The following is a 17,564-nucleotide window of genomic DNA, read 5'->3' as shown; positions in this document are numbered from 1 at the left end:
CCTGTTGCTCCGAGATCGGAAGCGTTACTGAGGAAACGGCGGAAAATATCTGACAGCACACTCTTCCCACTCCTAATGGTCCCGCCTAAGCATTGCAGAAGCACAGGTCCAGTTGTACCAACTGTTGATGTTCAGCAACAAAAATCTCATTTATATTTGATTGACCTTCGTACTACTTCTTTAATGGTACTACCATTTTTCTGCTTAAGAGCACAAGGCAAAATTAAAGGAAAGAATTAACAGAACCTAAGAAAATACATAAAAACTACACAGATTATAGCACAAATAATAATATGTGAAAGGAAGTCACTTATGAAGATTGTGCAAGTCAGGTATATCTGACATGTGGCCTCTAGACTGAATGCAGCCCTCATCAACTTTATATGTGGCCTGAGAATTTATACATTTCATGTCGTTTTTAACAAAGCAACCTGTATTAACCCTGACAATTACACCATACGACTTTCTGATGTGTTGTGCGAATGAACACCATCTAGCGTTCAATGGGAGGGGATAGTTATTCCCTCCACCACTATTCCTTGTTCATTCAGTCTGGTGAGAGATGCCATTGGTGCTGCTTGCCTGTCTGTCATGCGCAGTAAGTTATGTTTTCTTTTCTTAAACCTAGTACGCCAAAATGACGTGCGGTGTAACTCCAACATACATATTCACACGTCCTTCTTATGTAGGGTGTAACTTACATGGAGTGGTCTCCCACATCATTTTGGCATTTGGTGTTGTTGTAAGTGTGTTTCTATGCATGCACATCAGGTATGCAGGAATAACAAGAAGTAAGTTAGAAATATTAGGTACTAGCATGATACCCATGCTTCGCTACGGTATTATAATGAAATCTATAATTGAATGCTTAACATTTTATATATAATCTGCCAAAATTCGTGATCTGACTCTTTTTCTGAGAGTATCCACTAATATTTGTGATCTGACTCGTTTTCTGAGAGATTACGGCAAGTTCCTCCCATTTTTCAAGCTTTCTTTCCAGCAATCGATTTTGTACTTCCCGGGCTAGGTCCATGTATTCCACCCGGTCAGTTGGGTCTCTAAATCTTTGCCATCTTTTCCTATAGCATTTTTAATATGGATCAAATCCTTGAGGAGATCCGGCGTGGTGTCGTCTTGGGTGCCTTGGCGGTACTGAACCCGAGGCTGGACTGCAATCGTAGTCATTACCCGGCCAGGACCCGTTTCCAGTGCGGTCCGCACATTTTGACGATGGTCCAGAACATTATCATTATTATTATTAGGGTGGGTGATATTAGTTGAATTTAGGTTGTTGTTATTATTATTATTATTATTATTATTATTATTATTATTATTATTATTATTATTATTATTATTATTAATGGTCTGGAACCCACATCTGCTGCCATTGTCATTGTTGACAATGTGACCAGCACCATCGTCGCACGTAGGAAAGTGCGCAGGATTTCTGGTGATACGAATGATATACTTCAGTGCATTAATGACCTTATTATAGAGGTGAACAATTGTGCAGTTAATGCCATTCCTATAGTTTATTTCAAATGTGTTTAAATTCTTATTTATATGCCAGGAGAATCTACTGTAATCTAACTTAATGTTCACCACAGGAAAAGATGGCTCTTGAAAATGAACCCAGGAAAGATTAAAAATGATCAGTTTACGATCAGAATAAGTACATTATGAACAGTAAAATCAAGTGGTCTCATCTCTTTTTTTCACCCCACTGCCGTTAAGTTAATTTATCCCCGCCCCCACACACACAAAAAAAAGAAGGCGTGTTTCTTTATGTTTAAAGGAGATTCCAAATACCAATGTTCACGTCTGTTACCTTCAGTTCTGAGATATAATTATCCCCATAAAAACAATTCACTTTCTTTTCACTTCCTTTCACACTCCCCACCCCCACCCTCCGTCTTAAGTGAATTTTCCGGCAAAAATTATTTGTTTCTGTAATAGTAAAGGATCATCTAAATACCAATTATCACGACTCTAACATCTTCAGTTTTTGAGATATGTGTCGTCATAAAAGGAATTCAACTCCTTTTCAACCCCGCTCTCCAAATGATTTCCCCCCAAAACCGCATTTTTCTTTGTTTTTAAAGAAGATTCAACTACCAATTTTCACATCTGTAACAACTTTAGTTTTTATTAGATGTAAGTATCCTCATACAATTAATTCAATTAATTTTTCAATTCTTTCACCTCCATCCCCCCCCCCCCCCCTTCATTGGATATTCTGAGAATACATGTTTATTTACTTTTAAAGCAGATTCCAAATACCAATTTTCATGTCTGCAAAATCTTTCATTTTTGAGATAATAGTATCTTTATACAAATAACTCAAATTTTTTCAATTCCCCCCCCCCCCCATTTAAGTGGATTTCCGAATACAAAAAATAGGTATTTATTCATTTTTCAAGTAGATTCCAAATACCAAATTTCACGTCTGTAACATCTTCAGTTTTTGAGATATCAGTATCCTAATTAAAAGAATTCAACCCCATTTTCAACCACTTTTACCCCTCCACCCAAGTGGTTTTTCAGAAAACAAAAAGTACATGTTTCTTTATTTTTAATAGAGATAAAAATACCAATTTTCACTTCGGTAAAATGTTAAGTTTTTGAGATATACTGTAGAAATTCTCATTTTAAAATTTCACCCCTTTTTAGTTCCCCTTAAGTGGAGTTTCCAAAAACAAATCACCTATGTTTCTTTACTTTTACAGGAGATTCCAAATACCAATTTTTACGTCTGTAACATCTTACATTTCTAAAAATTCAACCCAACTTGTCACTCCTGTTTAACCCCATTAATGGGATTTTCCAGAAAGAAAAAAAAAAAGATATGTTTCTTTTTTTTCAGGTTTGTAATATCTTCAGTTTCTGAGATAAAATTTTCCTCATTAAAGGCATTCAACCACTTTTTAACCCCTTTTCACCTCTCCTAGTGGGATTTTATGAAAACAAAAAATACATGCTTTTTTATTTTTAAGGAGATTCTAAATACCAAATTTTACATCTATAAAGTTTCAAAGTTTTGAGATATAGATACATTCATTTTAAAAATTCATCCCCCCCCCCCCCGTTTTTACCCTCCCATTAATTGGATTTTCCAAAAACAAGAAAATACATTTTTCTTTATTTTTAAAGGAGATCCCAAATACCAATTTTCAGGTCTGTAAATGTCTTCAGTTTCTGAGATATAAGTATCCTCATTAAAGGCATTCAACCCCTTTTTCACCCCTCCTATTGGGATTTTCTGAAAACAAAAAAACATGTGTTTCCTTATTTTTAAAGGAGATTCTAAATACCAATTTTTACATCTGTAAACTTTAAAAGTTTTGAGATATAGATACTCTCATTTTAAAAATTAACCCCCCTTTTCACCCTCTTAGCGACGGAATATTAAAAAATCCTCCCTTAGGAGCACCTACATTGTACTATAAATGTATCCTCAAAATTTCATTTCTTTATGTCCAGTAGTTTTGCCTTGGCGATGATGAATCAGTCAGTCAGGACATGTTGTTTTATATATACAGGGAGAGTATTTTAAGTGTTCCGACTTCTTCTCGCATGCCGTGGGAAGTCCCGAGCGAGTGCCATATGGCTTCTGTCAACACAGCGAGATAAGAAGTGTTTACTGCAATGCGCAGCTGTTTAGCACTCTGCCCCTCAGTTAGTTAGAAAATATTGGACTTTTAAGGTGTATTGTGAGGTTATTATCACGATGGTTAAATACACTATAGAGCAATGAATACTTTTGGTCGAGTGTTATTTGCACAAGAAGAAGAAACCAGTTAAAAGGTGCCTTCGATAATTCCGTAGACAATTTCCCGGTGCGACAATACCATCAAAACGTTATGTGCATCAGCTCGTTTACAAGTGACGTACTACTGGTTCCGTAAGCAATAAGAAAAAGAAGCGAAGGAGAACAGCTCTCACACAAGAGAGGTTAGAAGATATACAGGCAAGACTCCAGGTCAGTTCACATAAGTCGCTTCGGAGATTAGCTCAGGAAAGTGGTATTTCACCTTCTTCAGCATGTAATGCAACAAAATTGTTATGTTTACGATCTTATCGGACTCATTTAGTCCATAACATACTGCCTACAGATTTCAATGCAAGAATACGATTTTGCAATTGGCTAATAAATAGTGTCCACGATGGGGTTGTGGATCCGAACTTTCTTTTTATGAGCGACAAAGCCTGGTTTCATTTGAGTGGATATGTCAATTCACAGAACAATAGAATCTGGGATACAGACAACCTGCACATTTTACAGCCGAGACCTCTGCACGATGTGAAAGTGAGTGTGTGGTGCGCTATCAGTGCCCGACGAATTATTGGTCCGATATTTTTTCAGGATATGATTACTTCTAACCGTTATATTCACAACATTCTGGGACCACTTTTTGCTGAACTGGCTGAAGAAGAGAAAAGATACAGCTATTTCCAGCAGTATAGTGCAACGGCCCATACGGCATGTAGCTCTATGCGACGGTTACAGGAAATGTTCGATGATGATCAGATCATCAGTAAAGGCTTATGGCCCCCCTCGTTCTCCTGATTTAAGCACATGTGATTTTTATCTACGGGGAAATCTTCAAGGAAAAGTTTACAGGAATAATCCTCGAACTGCAGAAGAATTAAAAACTGAAATTTGGAACATTGTGCGTTGTACCGGTGTCCATGAACTACAAACTGTGTTTCCAAATCTCATTACAAGATGACCGGGCGAGTTCGCCGTGCGCATAGAGGCGCGCGGCTGTGAGCTTGCATCCGGGAGATAGTAGGTTCGAATCCCACTATCGGCAGCCCTGAAAATGGTTTTCCGTGGTTTCCCATTTTCACACCAGGCAAATGCTGGGGCTGTACCTTAATTAAGGCCACGGCCGCTTCCTTCCAACTCCTAGGCCTTTCCTATCCCATCGTCGCCATAAGACCTATCTGTGTCGGTGCGACGTAAAGCCCATAGCATTACAAGATGTGAAGCTTGCATTGCAGCTGAAGGAGATCACTTTCAGCATCGTCTGTAAATACTGGTGAGTTCAGTTTAATTTCCTAGTTGATTCATGTATTTATTTGTTTATATATTTATTTATTACTGGCAAATTCAGTTTAATTTCCTAATTGATTTATTTGTTTATTCATTTACTTGTTTATCCAGAGCATCTATGTAGCCAGCAAGTTCAGTTTCGTTTAGTTTCTATAGGCGTAATCATGCCGCTTCTTTGAGCCGACTATGCCTGCTTGTCATGGCGGACACTCCACTCTGTATTTTCAAATTAATCACCCTGTACTAGGCCACTTCTTTTTATTTCTGTATTTAGGGTATTCTCCTCATTGTAATGTTAGATTATTTCTGCATCTTGACTACCCCATCTTTCTCTCTCTGACCTTACTTGCTTCCTTCTATCATGCGTTGTTGGCTTCAATACCTTATCTCCACTCTCAACCTAGTTCTTTTTTTCAATTTTTTCTTTTAGGAATTTTATTTGACAAACCATCTAGAGTTGGAAATTGATGGACACTACAAGAGAACCTTCTTTGGACTGTGTTATGTGTTGTATCTTTTTTTAATATCATTGTGTCACAAGTGTTGTATCTTAGTAGGTTCTCAGATTTTTTATAATAATTAAAAGGGAACAAGTTACTAGTTATGTTTTCTTGGCTGCTCTCCAAATATCATGACATGTTTCATTACGTTTTTGTTTCTAGATCACAATGGACAAAGAATGGAAAATTACTACTGAGAAAGAAATTGCAGTTGAACTGGAAAAAGGTCATCAGATTTTGAAGGTGATATCATTTCTTCAGAAGATGAAGAGGCATCACAAGAACCAGCCTATTTTGAGGATAAGACAGGTAACTCGGACAACCCTTTCGATGACCCCAACTACGAACCCAGAGATTAAGGAGGATGAACTTCTTGCAACAAACATTAGGAGATTTGTACAAGATGAGGAACTGGATGCTCCTGGTAGTTCCAAGGGTGGTAAACCAAGTAAGAAGAGAGCACCTAGACCTTCTACAAATAAGCAAAGCATTCATCCTGCGGAACCGTCTGCAAACCAAGAAATGAATGGCACACCATCACCTAAGATTACATTTCTGGGTACCGAAGTTCTTGGAAAAGACAAAACCAAACGGAGCATTAAACCACTAACTTCAACAAGTACAAAAATCTACCATAAAAACCTCATAAATCAGCGTGTTAAAACTATGTTTAATGCTGCTGATGCAAATGAGCCTATTGAAAGTTTTAGAGCCTTCATTTTTTCTGACATTATTCATACAATCTTACAACACACCATTGAATGGATGACTGCTGTTAGAAATAGTGAATCTAACAAGTACGGTATTCCAAGAAAGCACCCTTCACAGATATTGTGCAAGAGGAACTGGAGGCATTTATTGGCTTCCTCATTTTGGCTGGTTCTACGAAAAATAACAACCTATCTGTTACTACCTTCTACGACTCGTCATTGTATGGTGACAGGTAACTAGGAACACTATCATTGAATTGATTCTGATTCATTAGCAGTTGCCTAAGATTTGGTTCAAAGAATACGATACAAAGAATACAAAGAACAATAAATTTACTTATATATCTGAAATTTGGGGCATTCTAATTGAAAACTGCAAGAAAAATTATCAGCCGAGTTCATATCAGGCTATTGACGAACAGTTGGTTGGTTTTAGGGGTAAATGTGGTTTCCGAATGTACATTCCCGGCAAACCAAACAAATATGGCTTCAAAATCATTCTCCTATGCGATCAGAGCAGTAAATACATGGTGAACTGGGAAGAGGTTCAACCCCACCTGGCATTCCAGCCGCTACATACTGCTCGTTGAGCCCATGAGCCCATTAAAGGATCCAAACAACACATCACGGGGGGACAGCTGGTTTATGAGTGTTCCATTAGCTGAAGAACTTCTCCTTGACTACTTAGGCACCATAAAGAAAACCAAACCCCAGCTTCCTGTTGAATTTGGGGATGTGAAGTTTCAGAAATGGGAAGTTGGATCATCCTTATTTACACAAGGAAAATATGATGGCAGTTTCATATAAACCAAAAGCTAACAAAGTTGTTACTTTGATCTCAACCATGTATGATGATGACACTGTCAGTCCGTCGAACAGAAAACTGTAGATGATTTTGAATTACGACACTAAAGGTCCTGTAGATTCCTTCGATCAAATGTGTCAGCTGACAAACACTGCGCGCAAAACAAAATGTTGGCCTGTGTGTATATTTTATAACATGCTGAATATAACATGCATCGATGGATATGTTGCGTACCTCCATAATTTTTCCACAGGAGGAGGAAATGGGAAACCTATGTCCCGATTTCAGTTCATGGAGAAACCAATCCTTAATCACTTTAGCGAGATAATCAGCCAGCGTCTTGAGATCAGAGAATCTCAGGCAGGTCAGAAGTCTGCCACCAAGGTCTGTGAAAAGAGGAAGTACTGCAGCCTCTGTCCTTGGAAGATAAAGAGGATGATAAAAGTAAGATGTGCGAGTAGCAAACATGCAATTTGTGGCGAGCATCAGAAGAAAATTTGCCTAAATTGTGTAGGTCGGCGAGATTAGTCGGATATTCAATAGGGTTGAGCACAGTGGAACATGCCTAATTGTTATGCCATAATTAGAAACTTGTGTTCAGTTAATTTCCTGCTCTTATGCTTCAGTTTCTGAAATTCTGTGTTTTGGTTGTGTGTGTACTGACACCAGTAGTGTTTGAATCCTGATTCCTTTTTTAGTATTTGTATACGGATATTCATGTTTAATGGACGCACATTTGCTTTCTCCCTGGATGCTATTTTCATATTTTGTGTTTTTTCTCGTTTGCCTAGATCAAACTCAGACTTTTTATTGTAGTCACTTCTTACAACGAAACTGTTTAAATTGTTGAATATCAAATGGTAATATAGATAAGCTAGCTGAAACATTGCTTGTACTTTTTTCAGTCGTTCCATTTCCTTGTAAATTAAAATGATTGAATTCAATAAAACTTGCAATTGGTGCGAACTATTTTTAGAGCATAACGCCCACTGAAACATAACCTTAAATAATAGCCTTTGAGTGGCACATCTCCGAAATGTGTGGGGTAACTAAAGCGATATTTATAGTCGTGTTACTGTCGGGGTTAAAATACGCTGAGTAGCCAAATGTCACGGGAAGGGGTGTTCCATTAGAAAATGTTCCATGTACGACCAGTGAGCATTGCGGCTAGCTGTGGCATAGCTGAGCAGGCTGTCACAGACACCAGTGTCATGAAGAGGGCAATACGTCGTGAGTTAACCGACTTTAAACAGGGGATGATCATTGGCGCATGGCTCGTGGGTCATAGTATTGCGGAGATTACACACAAATTTGGGTTTCTGAGGTCAACAATGTCGAGGGTGGATCTCCAATATCACACAGAGAATGTTACCACCTGCATAAACTGCTGCACGGGAATACTATCGTTGTTTAACAAACGGACATCACGCCACCTCCGCAGAACCATACTGGGCACTCGATGCACTACTGTGAGTCAAATCACCACCCAGTTGAATGCTGGGAGTCAGGAATCTATTTTTACCATGACTGTATGGAGGCAATTGCACCACATAGGCTTCACCAGCCGGCTACCAACTCATGTCCCTTTACTGACACCTCGACACAGAGCTTAACGACGTGCATGGGCCCGCGAACATCGGCAATGGACCATGGAACAGTGGCGGCGTGTGGTATGGTCTGATGAATCCCGGTTCCAGTTGTATGGAGCTTATAGGTGCGTGAGAGTGTGGCGTATGCTCCATGAAGCTATAGATCCAAGGTTGTGTCCAGGCAGGAGGTGGCTCAGTTGTAGTGTGGGCAGCGGTTTCATGGTTGCAATTAGGTCCCATTGTCTGGTTGCAGGGGGCGCTGATGGGTGCACATTATGTAGACATTCTTCTATACCATCTGCATCCCTTTCTGGCCTTAGAGTATCGTGATGGAGATGCCATTTTACAACAGAACAGTCCACCATGTCACTGCTCGGTGGTGGCACGCAGGTGGTTGGAGGAGCACTCCAGTGAAGTTATTATCATCGATTGGCCCTCCACATCCCCAGTCTTAATCCAGTTGAGCATTTATGGGATGCTGTTGATGCTGGTGTACGCTCCATGAACCCCGCACCATCTACACAAGACCAATTGTCGGTACCAGTGCAAGATGCGTGGTGGTGGTGGTGGTGGTGGTGGTGGTGGTGGTGGTGGTGGTGGTTGTGATTATTGTTTTAAGAGGAAGTACAACTGGGCAACCATCCTCAAAATGCGTGGGTCCAGATCTGTCGAGAACAATTCCAACACCTTGTAGAGTCAATGTCTCACCATATTGCTGCTGTTTTGAGGGCTCGCGGAGGAGCAACTCATTATTAACATTCAGTGTCTTCCCATGACTTTTGGCGACTCAGTGTAGAACTAAACTACAACACTGATATTTTTGTGTGCGTCCTAAGTTCATTCACTACATTATTTCCCCCATCCACATGTTTTGTGAGACTATTTTTATTACTTTATTCATTCATTTATTGTTACTCACTAGTTTCTAGCAAGACCCTTATTTATGGTAGCTAGTAATAAACTATTCATGTCACTTTGAAGTCTCCATCAGTTGTTGAATGCTGGTACTTGGAATCTTGGACAGTGTTGGATTACTGTTTTATATTTTAGCAAAAGCATAATAATGTAGTTCTGACTCTCACATTCTCAGTTTGCAAGAGGTCAGTGTTTAAGTAGCGATGTTGTTGAGAAGGCTAGTTTCAAGTGCTTTTTAATAATAATAATAATAATAATAATAATAATAATAATAATAATAATAATAATGCTAATTGCTTTACGTCCCACTAACTACTTTTACGATTTTTGGAGAGGCCGAGGTGCCGGAATTTTGTACCGCAGGAGTTCTTTTACGTGCCAGTAAATCTACCGACACGAGGCTGACATATTTGAGCACCTTCAAATATCACCGGACTGAACCAGGATCGAACCTGCCAAGTTGGGGTCAGAAGGCCAGCGCCTCAACCGTCTGAGCCACTCAGCCCGGCGAGTGCTTTTTAAAGCTGTGTGAATAGTGTCTGTTCATATCAGTTAGTGATAAGTGGTGATTATGCCCTCTACATCTAGTGGAAAATTTTGGGATGAATGCAGGTCTTTTGATGTCAGGTGGACTAATCAATATATTTTTTTTCTTTCTGAAATTAAAAACAAAGCAGTGTGTTTAATATGTAATGAAATGGTTTCACTTTATGTGATCAATTTGAGGGTCACTATCAAGAAGACAGGAGCCTCCTTGGCTCAGGCAGGAGCACGATGACCTCTCACTGCTGGGTTCTATGGTTCAAATCTCGGTCACTCCATGTAAGATTTGTGCTGGACAAAGCGGAGGCGGGACAGGTTTTTCTCCAGGTACTCCGGTTTTCCCTGTCATCTTTCATTCCAGCAACACTCTCCTCTATCATTTCATTTCATCTGTCAGTCATTAATCATTGCCCAAGAGGAGTGCGACAGGCCTCGGCAGGCAGCACAATTCCTATCCTTGCTACAGAATGGGGCTTCATTCATTCCATCCCTGACCCAGTCACTGACTGGAAAACAGGTTGTAGGTTTTCATTTTTTCTATCATGAAGACAAAGTGACTGAACTTAAATATAAGTTTTAAGAATATGCCCACTCAGTTTGAATATTTGTCAAGGTGAACTTTGTAGTAGCCAAAATTATTACAAAGTAATCAAAACCATTTTTAGGTGGTGAGTTGGTTAAATAATGCCTTGAAAGTGTTGCTGAAATTATATGGCCTGACAAGAAACTACAGCCTCTAAATTAAGCTTATCACAACAGACTGTAACTCGCTGTGTAGATGTCTTAGCTACTAGTGTCGAGAGCACTTTAAAATGTTTGGCCAAAGTTTCGATGCTATTCATTCGCACTCAGTGAGAGTTGTGATGCTAATGATACTGCGTAGTTAGCAGGCTTCATAAGGGGAGTTAATAAATATTTCAGTAATACCAAAGAATTAGCTGCTCTTGGTCCTCTTAAAGACAACACAAAAGTCATTGATTTAAAGGGGTGTGTAACCGACACTTCGAATTGGCTCAAAATAAAATTCACCAATCTTTCAAGTATAACAGCTGACAGGGATTTTGCATTTTTAGGTAGGCGAGAAGGCTTACTTAAATTACTCCAAGTCGAAGCAGCTAGGTGGGAAATACTTCTGTAATGCAATATCATTGCTTATTACACCAAGAAAATCTCTGTGCCAAATCACTGGATTTTTCACATTTTATTGTAATCCATATCAACATAACTTGGCTTAAGACTGCATTTAATTCCAAAGATAAAGCAAGCAAGCAATCAATCAAACAAACAAACAAACAAACAAACAAACAAACAAACAAACTAACTAACTAACTAACTAACTAACTTTGTCATTGTATTCTCTTGATCCTGTAGTATCCACTAGGCTTCTCTATGATGGATGCATGAATGGTGGGCTTTTTAAAAGAATGTCACTGCCTTCTGACAATCATTCTACAGAAGTGGTGAAATACAGGATCCTGAGAGCTCATTCAATAAGATTATATATTAATGCTCCCTAATGTTAATGATGACAGTAATAATAGAATAATTTGTGTTTATTGTGTGCAGGACTATGCCGTTTTTATGAATACTATGACGGCATGGTGCAGGAAGATAAGGCTACGGGTAATACAGTAACTCAAGTGAGTTCTTTTGTTAGCTTTGAGAAGACTCTGAAAACTCTGTTCTGGGCACTATTTTGTATGTCACCGGTGGAGTCAGCTGATGTTGTGATTGAAAATTTACCAGGACCAACAGAGGACACCACTGTTCTCAATCACCACAGGTTCACAGAAGCAGTGGGGCATGTTGCTTTTGCTTGTAAGTATCAAATAGTGTATGGTATGACCTACTTTAATTTTTTGTTATTGCTTGGCTTTTAAATTAATTGCCTAATTGCAGTAGCATAGCCAGGATAAGCCGATTGGTGGAGTTATTACTATTAAAGGGTAGGAAGGGTCCACCTATTCAGTACCATTAGCTTATGTATTGTCTTATAAGCTACAAGCTTACAAACTAATGGTATTGAATAGGTGGACCCTTCCTACCCTTTGATAGTGATCAATTGTCAATACTGACCATAATGAAATTGATAACTTATGATGGTGGAGTTATGGTTAAAAAATTATTATAGAACATAATGACGGTAGTTGTGCATGTATAGTACGTGCATGCGAGAGTGTCATAAGGACACTGATACAAGTAAATTGTGTTGATATTCAGATTGCTGTACTGATACAATACAAAATCTTCCATTAAAATACAGAACAATAACAATATGATCAAAGTAAATAGTTTTACAATCTAAAATCCAACTTTCGAGGCATCTTAGAAAGTAGATTCAAGAAATCTATTGGTTTTACCGTTTCGTCTCTCTGAATATTCAAAAGAGCCAACCCTTAGAGTTGACTTTCACTTGTTTATTGTCAGTCTGTGTTTACTGTATTTTCTTTTGTAAAAATTCCATGGGAGTGTTTCTAACTCCCAGCAACGCCCCCTTGGCTACGCCCCTGTCTGTGAGTCACTTGTGAGGGAACTATGAAGGACATTAATTTGTCATTGGTCACTGCATGAACATTTTGCTCACAATCGAAGTGACATTTACAGATGAAGGTCACAACTTTGTCTCTCCCTCGATCTGATTTTTGTTGTTTACTTGTTAAAAAGGTTTGCCTCAAAAGTAAATAGTATGTCTCGAGAATGCTTCTTGTTTTAATTGGAGTGGAGGTGTAGTTCCCTCATCATGGTACCAGTGGTGTGACTATTTTCCTGCTTCAACATTTTATGTAAAATGCATAATTTATATTAATGTTTTATGTATATGAGCTTATAAATGAATCAGGCAAGGAAAATTTTTAAAATTATCTCTAGTGGAACTCAAGAGATACATTGATGTGCTAGTCTCAAGGTGGTGCAGCTCTTTCCAGGCACACCCCCACACCATGTTAACCACGTGCCAGCTCTCCTGCCAATCTTAAATTTGTGGCATTGCTGGGAATCAAATCCTGGTCCCTGAGGATGGCAACTAATAGTGCTAATCATTACACTGCAAAGTAAGATAATTCCTAATTTTTGTCTTATTAAGTTTCTTTGCTACCTGTTTAACTTCGCACTAATACATCAAAGGTTTTCAGTGACAGGAGGATGGAAAAGGCTACAATTGGGAAGGTAGTGGCTATGGCTTTAATTAAGATGCAGCCCCAGCATTTTTCTGGTCTGAAAATGATAAACCATGGAAAACCATTTTCAGGGCTGCTGACAGTGGGATTCAAACCTAAGTTTTATGACAGTGTCTGTGGCTGACTGATCAGCATCTTAGGATAAGGCCACACAGAAAGTGCTTTGAAGCAGCAAGCATTGACCAGCAGTCCTGAGCAGCTGAGCACGTAGAATCAAGCCCGCAGCTGAACAGGGGTATGGCCAGACAAAGAGCAGAATCAACTCACACGCTTACTGCCCAATGCCACTACAAGTCAGATCAGTTTGTTTCTCGCTGCTCAGCTGTAAGCATGTTATCCCGAGCTCATCATGTCTTCTTTTTTTTTGGAACAGAGGAATTGATATCATCAGTTTTTAAATGACCGGTATTGTATCTCACAAATATTGTAAAGACAGGAACGTTACCTGACTAAGGTTGTTAATGATATTCAGAACAATGGACAGTAACAATGTATTTTCTACCTTTGTATGAAACTATGCTTCTTTCATTGAATCAAAAATGCAATAATTTTTGTAGTGACATAATGTTATTTGCTTATGGACTTAGTTTCCTCTATTAATGATTGAATGTTTAATTTCCTTGCTTTGTACAAACTTCCATGCATAAATGATTTAATATATCCATTTTCTACCTTTATAAAAACTATGCTTCTTTAATGATCTAATATCTATATTTCCTTACTTTATATGAAACTGTGCTTCTTTCAGTTAATCAATAAACTACTACTTCAAATACAGTAGAACTAGTGTTGGTATTTTTTACCTACTCCAAGGTAACAACAAGCCCTGCTCTACCATGATGCTTTTTTTTTGTAATCTAGTTCCATTCTCTGCAACATGGGTTTTACTTTATGTAATAATTTATCAAATGACTCTACAGATATTTGCAAGTAATCAAAAAAATTGTTCACTGCAGTTGCGTAATTCTTTATATAAGTTATAAAACTCACCGAGTTTTTCCCGTCGTAAATTCCTTTCATGTGTCCACTGTCAATCAGATCAATCTACACTGGAGAAACCTCGCTTAGCAATAATAATCTTGTAAATCGTGATACCTCTGGTGGTATGCAGTCTGTGTAATGCTGTTGCAATACTGCTTTCTGTCTGGCCAATATCTCAATGCTGCCTTCCTGCTTGCTCTCCTGCTCTCACTTGTTACTTCTTCAAGCTTGAACATGCTTTCTCTGTGGCCTTAGCCTTAGTCTTTGGGAACTGAGTGCTTGTGCCTTCCCTAACATTCCTACAACTCACACACTGTACAACACTGACACACAGATTCCTATACTTGGCAGAAACCACTCAACCTCATTGGAGGATCTGCTTAGAAGGTATGCACACGGCTATCAATAAACACACAAAATTATTATTATTAGTATGACATAAAAATTGAGAAGGTTGCCTTGGAAATTGATATAAGATACAAAATAAATTTACTAAATTCCTTTACAAAGACTTCCAGGCAGATTACTGACATATATGTATGTATGATTTTGATTGTGATAACTTCCCTTTTTTTTTTTTTACAGTATTTGAAGTGGTGTCTGTTATCATTATACTCAACATGCTTATAGCTACAATCTGCAGTACATTCCAGAAAGTGACTGATAATGTTGATGTGGAGTGGACGTTTGGACGCACTGCGGTTAGTATAATAAATTTAATACCTATTCAGAGAAGTGATCGGTAATTTGCCAATGAAGGAATTCTTTCTTTCTTTCTTTCTTTCTTTCTTTCTTTCTTTCTTTCTTTCTTTCTTTCTTTCTTTCTTTCTTTCTTTCTTTCTTTCTTTTTTATTAGCATTGTCAAGGTAGTGACATTTCACTGTAAAGTGAGATGAAATGACTTGAGCATCCTTTTAATCTTTGAAATAGGGAACAAGAAATGCAGAAATGTAATCATGAATGTAAATGTTTCTGTATCAAAGAAGAAACCATTAAAATGCTCAGACTATACAAACACTATGCTACATCAATATCAGACATTACCTCCTCCGGTCCTGATGATAACCTCCATTCTCTTCATTATACTCTCAACTAATGTCTGGATGGAGTCTTGTAGCAGAACTTCTTATTCCTCCAGAATAACTACCCAAGTGTTCCTCTAGACTTAGTCAGCAATGCTAACTAATGATCAGATCCCTTCTTAACGTATCTCAGGCTTCAGTGGGGTTGAGGTCTTGGCTTTGAGTAGGACAATTCAATTTTACTACCGGTACCCTTACAGTTCAGAAATACTTCCCTACCACCTTGGCAATTTGTGGTTGCATGTTGTCATTCATGAGAATGGTACTCTAAGCAATGACATGACCAACAGAAGTGCATCCTCTGGCAAAACAGGTTTGCTCTAACTGTTGGCAGTGACACTATTTCAGCTGAAAATGACAAACTCTGATCATGTCACAGAAGTGATGATTTCTTATATCATGATTGAACATTCATCATTTGATAAGCTGTTTTCTGGAATTGAAATTATGAGAAAACTGCTGAACACAACATACAATCTGGAGCATAAAGTACTTGGAAATATAATAGTTTTTATGTGATATTTTTCAATTTTGCTATATATTTTCATACTTTCTTCAAGTAGTTTAAAACTCTTCTGCTAGGTATCATGCAGCAGTTGGTAGAGTTCCAAGGCACTCCGCTATATACCATGTGGTAACTGGTATCATTGCTACCTAGCACTATAGCAGGAGATTAGCCAGTTTTGAGCAATAAAGTGTTAATGTACAGTTAAGACAGTAGCGTCAAGTTACTATGAACTGTGGCTTGAAGCTTTGTTGTTACAAACTTATGGAGTTACCTTTGCTATATAAAATTTAGTATACAAATCAATATACTGCCGTGTCTGCTAGGGGACATCCCCGTAAATGTGGCTGGACCTACAGTGACTCACCTGAGAGAAACAGAACCCAGAGAGTTTCAGCAGGAGCAACCAGATTGTTAAGACCAACTGCAGTTTTATCCAGGTACCTGGGAATCATGTAATTAGATTTTTTAAACATTTTGAGAGTGTCTATAAAATTAGTCTACATACATTCAAACCTTGGTGTAATCATGTGCTCACGTGCTTTGAGTAGGACAATTCAATTTTACTACCCTTGCAGTTCAGAAATACTTCCCTACCACCTTGGCCATTTGTGGTGACATGTGCTCATGTTCAGGCTTATAGCTTAGGAACAAAAGATCTGATCTGAATGGTTGAGGTACTGTTTAATTGCAAATGTGGTATGTGGGAGAAAATATGACACCCATGGGCCTCAGTGAAATACACAGCGCAGCGAGGGGCTTTAGAAAAAGAGATGATTTTGAGGTATAATGTTTGGTCTGTGATTAATTACTCAGAAACCAACAGATGTATGAAGGTAGTTAAGATTTTTTAGGATAGAGCATTTGACATCTTACATTTGCATTACAAAATGGTCCAAACCCTGAATAACATGGCAAAAGGGCCAACATTTGAAGTTGTAATTTTTTTAAAAAAATTATTATTTGACCATCTAAGTATTAATCCTGATCCCTTGTACAGGATACCTTTAAAAAGCTCTCTCCAAGCCCAAGATAATGGCATTTATGATCCTTAGGGACAAGGTTATGAGGGGGTTGAAAATGTGATAATTTCTTAATTTGCTTCATACCAAATTCTGAATGTAAACTCCAGTGGATGATGTATCATAGAGAATCTTCAGTAGAGAATCTTATGCCCAACATAACAATATGTTTGTGGAAGTCTTAGGACAGCTAGGGCAGAAGTTACGTACTTGGTGTTTGAAATTTCAAAATCCAAGTGAATGGCTGTGCGGTTTGGGTCCAAGTAGTTATCAGCTTGCACTCAGGAGATAGTGGGTTCGAACCCCACTGTCAGCAGTCCTGAAGATGGTTTTCGATAGTTTCCCATTTTCACACCAGACAAATGCTGGGGTTGTACCTTAATTACGGCTATGGTCCCTTCCTTCCCACTCCCAGTTCTTTCCTATCCCATCATCACCATAAGATCTATATATGTCAGTGTGACATAAAGCAGATTGAAAAGAAAATTCAAAAAATACCAAATGTTTTGAAATATTACCATGATTGATATCATTGAAAAGAGGAATTTTAGTAGGACTGAATTTTGCTATCATAACTATTCTCAGATGTTGACTTGATGAATTATAACCACACAGAATCACACAAATGATATTAAGTGCACATGCCATTGGTATGGAATGATACTGACCAGGCAAGT

The 17,564-nt window shown here is 38.3% G+C and overlaps 1 protein-coding gene across 1 annotated transcript in view; it reads left to right on the top strand.

Moving 5' to 3' along the window:
- The window catches only part of LOC136876163 (short transient receptor potential channel 5), an 89,276-nt gene that overhangs the window by 66,495 nt on the left and 5,217 nt on the right, over positions 1-17,564 (top strand). Inside the window, exons 8-9 of the mRNA XM_068228132.1 lie at positions 11,688-11,939; positions 14,864-14,979. Coding sequence (XP_068084233.1) covers positions 11,688-11,939; positions 14,864-14,979 — 368 coding nt within the window. The remainder of the gene's footprint in view (positions 1-11,687; positions 11,940-14,863; positions 14,980-17,564) is intronic.

The sequence above is a fragment of the Anabrus simplex genome, chromosome 1 (genome assembly GCF_040414725.1).
Source record: "Anabrus simplex isolate iqAnaSimp1 chromosome 1, ASM4041472v1, whole genome shotgun sequence".
Classification (NCBI taxonomy): domain Eukaryota; kingdom Metazoa; phylum Arthropoda; class Insecta; order Orthoptera; family Tettigoniidae; genus Anabrus; species Anabrus simplex.
Note: the sequence above shows the minus strand (reverse complement) of the source record. Positions and strands in the feature narration are given on the sequence as shown.